The sequence below is a fragment of the Cryptomeria japonica genome, chromosome 7 (assembly GCF_030272615.1).
Source record: "Cryptomeria japonica chromosome 7, Sugi_1.0, whole genome shotgun sequence".
Classification (NCBI taxonomy): domain Eukaryota; kingdom Viridiplantae; phylum Streptophyta; class Pinopsida; order Cupressales; family Cupressaceae; genus Cryptomeria; species Cryptomeria japonica.
The window spans coordinates 197,412,783-197,421,713 of record NC_081411.1 but is presented as its reverse complement, the minus strand read 5'-3'; the positions used below and the strand labels follow the sequence as shown (position 1 = coordinate 197,421,713).

Below are 8,931 nucleotides of genomic sequence, written 5' to 3'. Positions count from 1 at the left end.
TAGATTATTACGGCAAGATTTATAACTCTCACTTTAAGTTAGAATTGTTATCTCAAGATTAAATTACATAAATTTCAAAAGGGGACATTACAATTTAGGGTTAAATTAGGGCATTCCCAATTAGGGGTTGCATTAAGAACTATGGATGTATGATAGATGAACAATTTCTTAATTGATAGTTAATTGATTGAACTGCAGAATATCACTGATTTGATTCATGCTAAGGTGGAATTTTCTCTTAATATATCTAATTTAAGTATATTGAAATAGATTAATTATGGTTGAAACATACCTAAACCTAGTAGGGGACATTACAAACCCGGGCATTTTGACTAAAAAGGTAAACCCATTTGGATTTTAGCTACTCAAATTTAAACCCATTTGCATTTGAGTAGCACTAGCAAAACCCAATTGAACTTCAACTGCTAGGGTGGAATTTTCTCTTAATATATCTAATTTAAGTATATTGAAATAGATTAATTATGGTTGAAACATACCTAAACCTAGTAGGGAACATTACAAACTCGAGCATTTTGACTGAAAAGGTAAACCCATTTGGATTTTAGCTACTCAAATTTAAACCCATTTGCATTTGAGTAGCACTAGCAAAACCCAATTGAACTTCAACTGCTAATATTAACACCAGCAACAGATATCTGGATCTGATAACATGCTCAACCAGAGCGACAAATACCTTCTTATTCTACAACTTGCCGAAGAATTGACATCATCAATCTACTTCCCCAGCATTTCATACTCATAACAGCCTTATTTGAAGTGCAACTCTTGTATTTTTTTATAGTTTTCCATCAGGTTGAGACAGATGGCCACTTGGCCTTCACTTGCAATACAACTGTATCACCGGTTGACACCTATGATAGTCAAGTGGCATTTATTTTTCCTAGCAATTACCAAGATTGAAGGCATGGCCACTTGGCCTTCGCTTGCAATACACCTGTATCACCGGTTGACACCTATGATAGTCAAGTGGCATTTATTTTTCCTAGCAATTACCAAGATTGAAGGCAGATATCTATTTTTTAATTTTTAATTCGTTTTCCAGCCAGACCCAGGAAAATCAAATTACTCTCAGCTGATGATAAAAATTAGACAAAATTTTAAGTTATTTATTTTTTGTTTGCAAAGTTTCAATACAAGAAAATAGCCACAACTGATTGCTATAGTCAGAGACAAATAATGTAACATTGTACTATAAACAGCCAACAGTCTAACTATAAAACTAGAATGGTTGTTCAACATTTGAGGTGGAAAATTATTCATATTCTTCGTGAGACTGTTTCGGTAAAGTGTGATATTGTTGGAGATGTGGACCCTGGAGATGCTGCTATTTACAATCGGTTCAATTACTCTGTTCAGAGAGATGATCCTTCTGTTGGAGTGGGCTATAGATAGGCTCAGAGGAATAGGTGCAGGCAACCTTTGCGGAAGATTAATTGGATGGGTTGATGGCACCCTCCTCCTCGGGGGGTTTTAAAGATAAATATTGATGGTTCTTCGAGGGGATGGTGTAGGGTGTGATAGCTCTAGTGTTGTTCAATTTATCTTTTCAATTTATAAAGGTCTTTATACAAATAATCATATGGAGGCTCTTGTCATTTTGTATGCCATGGACAGAAGTTGTGTTCTTGACTGGAAAAGGATTATTTGTGAATCTGATTCACAAGTGGTGGTGACTCTGTTGAATGAACAACAGTTCAATGATGTTAATTGGCACTTGGCCCTGGTTATTAGACAGATTTTAAAGTTGTGTAGTTCTTTGGAACCTGTTGCTTTTACTCACATTCTTAGGGAGTGGAATAGAGTAGCAGACTGCCTGGCCAAATGGGCTTCTAATCAAAGTGAAGGTTGGAATCTTGTGGATAGAGGGGAATTATCACTGAAATTGTCTCATATGTTGGAGCAGTTAGTTGATGACGATAGAGTTGTGTAATGTTCTGTTCTTGCTTCCCTGTACTTCTCTGTGTTGAATAAATTTTTACCCCCCTTTTAAAAAAAATCGAAATAAAGAGGACAAATATGTTTTCGGGACAAGTCAAATTAATACTACTAAGTCCAACAAAAATGGAGCGAATTTTAGATTAACAAATTTGAACAGATTAGCGAAGATAAACAATCACATTTTTCCATATTTGACGACATCTGCATTCTTTATTTAAAGAAAAAGAATTTTGAATGTGAACTATCATTAGAATTCAAGGACGAAGCTTAAATAAAGCTATAACTTATACGTAATGACAACGTGCTTAAGGTAATCATAAAAAATTGAAAATAAGCAACCTAGTACATGTATTATACAATGCACCATAAGCATTACAATATACTAAACCATGCACTTATACAATTATCAATAATCTGTCAGCTTCTTTTGTCTCTGCTTCTTTGAAGACCTTTTATTTGCGTCATCGTTTTCCCTAACTGAACTTTGTTTCATATACAGTGATTCGACATGATTTAACTTCCCATCAATGCTTTTACTTTTTGCATATGCTGTTGCAATCCTCTTTTTACAGTTTTTGCTTGCTTCAACATGGGCAACCACTATAGAAAGGAAGAAGATTTATCAACGTTAGCTAATTCCATATAGCTCAGAAGTATGCAAAAATAAGGAAAAAAAAAATGGAGAACACGCAGAAAAATAATCTTGTTAGATAATTTAGCTCGAGGCCACAAGATTTTAACCTCTCATAAGTACAACTAGAATTATCTTAGGAAGAACAAAATATCTCAAAAGCATGCAAAATTAAAAAAACTGAAACTAGCCTGGATATAAAAAATTTCCATTAGAAATATTAGCTTATGAACCCAAGAAAGCTTCAATTTAAGCGTTTTCAAAAAAATAGAGTATAATTTTTGGAAGTTGACATAAAGACCACATTAGAAATGCACATGAGAAAGCTATTCATCTCACGTAAGCATATACCCATGTAAATATTGTGTCCATGTGTAATTTGCAATCAATCTATACATGATTGGGCGTGGATGTATATATCCATACATGTGGGCACAGAGTATGCATGCATGTTATTGCACACAAATTTGAATATGGGTGCAGATACCTACAGATAAAGAAGACTGGGAATAATTTGACTGAATGTTAAGAGTACATATTTAAGATTCAAAAGCTACAACTTTGTTATATATATTATTCGTGAGAAATTCAGGTGCAAGCAAAAATTGCATTTTTAAATATCAGCTCAAGAGCTCAACATTAGCTGATTTAATACATACTGTACATTTAGAACTTTGGTCCTAAGAAAAGATCAAAATAGTTTAGGTACAAGCTAGGTGGCCTCTATAATACAAAATTATTCAGGTCTACTACTAGTACCTCCCTCTACTAACAGAATAAATCTACAATATTAACTGCATCCCTCACCATGCCAAACTAAAACAACCTCCGCCCTATAAATGGAAAAAACAAATTAATCAAATTTTAAACCTTGGTCTTAGATCAGTACTCAACTCCAAAATTTGGAATATGTACCATCTTTACAACTTTTATCAAGGTTGTCAATACCACGTATGTATTGTTCAATTAGAATCTTATCTATATCATGCCCTTTGAATGCCCCATCAAATTGTTGTCACCCTTATAGAGGAAGATTCTTGCTTAACAAAAATCCATACCAGACCAACCAGCTCCTATACTAAGGAATCACAGTACAACATCTTTAAATGGTAATTCACATTCATCACTGATCTAAGGCCAAGTGTAATGTCCCCATTTTAGCAGACATGGATTTTTGGATGATTAGCCTATTATTCTGACCCTCATAAGCTAATGAGGATGGTTAGAGGGTCTTTTGAGGCTTGTATCATCTCCATTGTTCAGTGGTTAGCAGTTTTGGCTTTCGTTTGAGGTCTCCAGGACTCCGTATGCAGTACTTACTATTTATAGTAAGTCAGAGTTACATAGAGGGGGGCTTTCTATTTTTAGTTAAGGCAGTTGCACATTCAAAGGATAAAATGGTTAACTTCCGAGTGCAGACAAAATTAAGAAATAATGATTATTTGGAGAGTTATGATTATTTAATTATTAATAAAGTGAACACTTTATTAATAATTAATTATAAAAAAGAATTTAATATTATATTATAAAGTTATTAATATTTCATAAAGAAAGGGTCTTTGCATCATTAAAAAGGGGCCAATTGATTATTTAAGTGAGGTGCCTAGGCCAAGGGGTTGAAATTAAATTATTATGCCAACATTAAAAATGTTTAATGAGTTGAAATTGTGTTTTTTAGGAGAAATTCGACCCCCTTCATGGCGGATATATAAAAATCTTTGGAAATCGAACCAAGGCATCATTATTGCATTTTGTCTTCATGAATTTCTCTCTGCAAGTGAAAGTAGGGTTTTCAATGTGCAATCGCCCATTGGAGAATGGATAATCTTCAGTGTGTGACCATTTGAGGAAGTGAAATATCTTCTGAATTTGGTCTACACGAGGACTTCACATCAGGAGTCCAAATTGTGCTTAAACTGCAAAGTATTTCTTCAAGTTTTCATCAATTGAAGGAGGAGAAAGAATTGAATCAATAGCAGATTCACTATATAAGGATTGTCAACATTTACAGCTGCTACAGGCCGTATAATTTTTCTTCTCAGCCCAGCTACACTCCTCACCCAGTTGTACCATCCAGGGCTTGGGCAATTTTGCATTAGAGGCATTCAAAAATTCTGAAAATAATCTTGGGGGCAGCGGCCTGCTATAGGAAATCAATTGCAGCCTTTTGGAGTGAAGGAAAAATCTATGCAGCAGTTCGAATCAGAATTTCAGGTTCCAATCATTCCATTTGTAATTGCTTTTTTTCATTATAAATAGTTCAAGGGTTTCGAGTGTTAGAAATATGCTATTTCTATAAACTTAATGTAATTATATATGCAATTGAATTGAAGTTAGTTGTGTATGAGCATTTGTCTATATTCTACATTCATCATATCTGAAAATTCTCAAAAAGCAAATAAAATCAGAAATTACAAAACCAAATCAAACCCCAATTGCAAACCAAACAACAGAATATTAGCTCAGAGGACAAAGGGGTCTTCACAGTGGTATCAGAGAGGTCTCCTACCATCTTGTGGGATTGAATCGGTTTGTTAATGCAACCGAGTGACAGAGAAAGAAGGTACTATCAAAGGGGATACAGAAAAAATTGGCATCCACCACAGATACCTTGAAGGGGAAACAACCTCTAGCTAGATTGGTGTTCATCAAGGGTCATCCTCAGGACCTCTTGAATAGGTTGCCAGAATGGGTGACAGAAGAGACAATAGTTCACCACGTGATGAGGCTGCAAAAGCGAGGGCAACCATGAGAGGATTACAAGATGGGCAGCAGCTTATAGCAGATACATTGCAGCAGCTCACAACAGCCATACAGCAGTTGGCTAATCCTAGGAGGCAGAATCAAGAACAAGACGATAACAAGAGTGTGGTGGGTACTCGCAGGGCTCATAGAACTCCTACACACACAGTTGAGTGGCCTATTAGGCCAACTTTCTTGAGAGATGAGCTTGAAGAAGGAGGTGTAGGGGAGGATGATGATGCAGTGTTTGTAGACAACGTCATGATAGTGCATGACGAGTGGAGCCTATTACCACCAGATGTAAGGGAACATTTGAACTTTGACAGGTTCTTGACTCAGAAAAGGGAACATGCTAGAGCCAGGCAAGACAGGAGGCCACAAAATCAAAACAAGGATCTGGAATATGCTACTAGCAAGTTGACTTTACCATTGTTCGATGGAAGTGGGAAGGTCACAGCTTGATCCTGGATACACAAGTTAGATACCTATTTCCATTTATAGCCTATGACAGAAGGAGATGCAATCAAATTCGCTACATTGCATCTTGATGGAGTGCCAAATGATTGGTGGCATAATGGAATCATCACCTTGCACCATAACCTCATCACTTCATATCAAGAGTTTGTTGATCGGTTGGTTGAACGTTTTGATAAAAAGGATCCAGAATCATATTTCAGAGAGCTTGCTCAGCTTAAGCAGGTTGGGAGCTTAGAGAGCTAAATTGGGGACTTTCAACGATTATCTGTCATAGTTACCAATATCTCTAAGCAAAGACTGATTGTGTTGTTCATTGAGGGTCTTCTAGAACCTTTGAGAGGTTGGGTTAAAGCTTTTGACCCTCCATCACTGCAGGAAGCCATGAAAAAGGCTAGGAGCATGGAACTTGCAGCCCCAAAAAGCAAGAGCTTACATAAAGATGTACCTTCCACAAACAATGAGAGTCCTCAACAATTTGCTGATAAGAAAAAGAAATCAGCGACCATGGTGGATGAGGAGACACACGAGGAGTTAAGAAATCTCCAATCTCCTGAAATCTCTGCCAAAGCACATAAGTGAGGTCTCCGAGATAAGGCATCAGCCACCACGTTTTTCTTACCTTTGACAAACTCTATGTCAAAGTCATAAGCTTGCAATTTAGTAACCCATTTTTGTTGCCGGTCATTAAGATCACGCTGGTTCATGAAGTATTTAATACTGTTGTGATCAGTTTTGATCACAAAACGCCCACCTACCAAATATGATCGGAATTTGGCCAATGCATGCATTATGGCCAACATCTCCCGGTCATAGACAGAATAACTCCTCTCAACTCCCCGGCGCTTCCTACTCTCGAATGCAATGGGATGCTTCTCTTGCATCAATACTGCTCCAATCCCATCACCCGATGCATCACAATGAAGCTCAAAAGGCTTCGTGAAATCTGGTAGAGCTAGAACTGGACATGAAGACATTACCTGCTTGAAATGCTCAAAACACCTCTGTGCTGCCCCTGTCCACACGAAGGCCCCTTTCTTGGTGAGATCTGTCAAAGGCGCTGCCGTCTGTGAAAAACCCTTAACAAACCTTTTGTAGAATCCACAAAGACCAAAGAATCCCTTAAGCTGTGTGAGGTTCGTAGGAGTAGACCAATCAACTATAGCTCTAATCTTTTCGGGGTCTACTCGAACTCCATCTGCACTAATAATATGCCCAAGGTATAGTAATTCTGTCATAAAAAGACTCACACTTAGACTCCTTGGCATAAAAAGACTCTCTCTCTAGGATAGATAATACCTCCTCCAAATGCTGTGAATGTTCCTCCCAGGTCTTACTGAAGACCAAGATGTCATCAAAGAAGATCAAGACAAATCTCCTCAACTGCTCCCTGAATACCTGGTTCATACAACTCTGAAATGTTGCGGGTGCATTGGTTAGTCCAAATGGCATAACCATAAACTCAAAGTGGCCATAGTGACATCGGAAGGCAGTTTTCTCAATGTCCTCTGCCCTCATCCTGACCTGATGGTATTGTTGACGTGTATTTTGTACACAATCATACACAGAATAAAATACCGACAGGCATCTTATCCTCTCTTGAGAAAATAGTCTCTAACTGCTGAAGATCTGCAAAAAGGATCAGTTAGATGGACTCCAAGGTTCTTTTAGTGGGGTCTCCACGTGTGGACAAGCTTTTTTAGTGGTATGATGTGATTTGCTGTTTCCTCCAAGGCGTCTTACGTATTCAAAGCTCGAAGATTTTACTAGACTAAAAGGAACTTTCAAAAAATGAAAAAAGGACAGGGTTTAAGAAAGTCTAATCTAGCCTAACCCTATGAATGACTTAGCATGAATGAGATTTGGCAAGACTCAACCAACTTCAATTTTGCCATAAGATAACAACTCAATTGAAATTAGTGCGATCTTCTAGGGTAATAATGGTTTTCAATGCATCAAAGACCAAGGACATTACTACGAAGGTACATATCCTAGATGCGAAAATGCTTGAAGATTAAGGACTCAAAATGTTTTCCAGTCGACCACACAAGGCGTTCCTACAATCAGCAGGAAGCTAGTGGTTTGGATTGCGAATCCTACCAAATATCAAATCTCACACTTAGTCTTTCAAATTAACAAACTACTTTGATTGAGCGTGATTCAAGTACATCCAACAACCATGAAGATAACTTAAGAAATTTGCAACAAAACACCATAACTTCAATATTTTATTGATTTCCAAGTCATCATATACAACAATTGCCTGAATTTCTCTCTTCAAGACTCAATCTTGCTACAAAATAAAAATTGCTTACAACTCTAATCTCTCTATTTCACTCTTATCTGACTATTCGACTATTAACTCACTCCAAATGAAATGAAAAATGGGGGTATAAATAGCATCCCCAGTTACAATGAAAGGTCCAGATTGAAAGCAAATCAATGGACAAGATCATGACACCTAAACCCTAATTAGGGTTTGTTACAAATGACCTCCTTTTTACTGAACAATATTAAATACATAGCCAAATATTAAATTTGGCACAAAAATCTAGGAGGTATCAACCAATGAGAAATAAGATGTCATGTCATCTGTAACAACCTTTCATCTAGAATCTTATTCCCTTTCCAATTCTCTTTCTTAGCATATGCAATGAATTTTGTCACGATTTCTTCGATTTCTGTGCTTGGAATCTCGGGAAGATTCTTGATACTCTCTTCTAAGTGGATAACCTGATCAAATGCATCTAGAAGAGCTGTGTCCCAAGTAGGTTCAAGTTCCTTTGTTCTATCAATCAGGAGCATGGTGGCATACATTTGATCATACTGCTCATCTGTAACATCTGCGTCCTTGCGAAAGATGATCTTGATTCTATCCTCAAATTCTTGTATATCCACATCTGTCTCGACCTCGATCCTTCTGCCAAGAATGGTACGAAGTACCTCAAATACTCTGTCCTGGATCGGATTGATCACCTCCTCAACTTGACCACATCTAACACTGATGTCCTCAAAGAGAACACTCTTTATATGGAGTAAGGTTGACCACTGAAACAAACTGTGAGAATCACCTTCTAAGATCCTCTCTTGTGCTAAAATTCTTCTGGATGTGTGTCTTATAACTT

The 8,931-nt window shown here is 37.1% G+C and overlaps 1 protein-coding gene across 2 annotated transcripts in view; it reads right to left on the bottom strand.

Annotated features, from left to right (window-relative positions):
• Positions 1 to 2,187: 2,187 nt before the first annotated feature.
• LOC131048139 ((6-4)DNA photolyase) overlaps positions 2,188 to 8,931 on the bottom strand; it is a 162,133-nt gene continuing 155,389 nt past the window's right edge. For both annotated transcript variants that reach the window (XM_057982015.2, XM_057982022.2), the window contains exon 14: positions 2,188 to 2,559. In XM_057982015.2, coding sequence (XP_057837998.1) covers positions 2,366 to 2,559 — 194 coding nt within the window. In that variant the 3' untranslated portion in view covers positions 2,188 to 2,365. The remainder of the gene's footprint in view (positions 2,560 to 8,931) is intronic.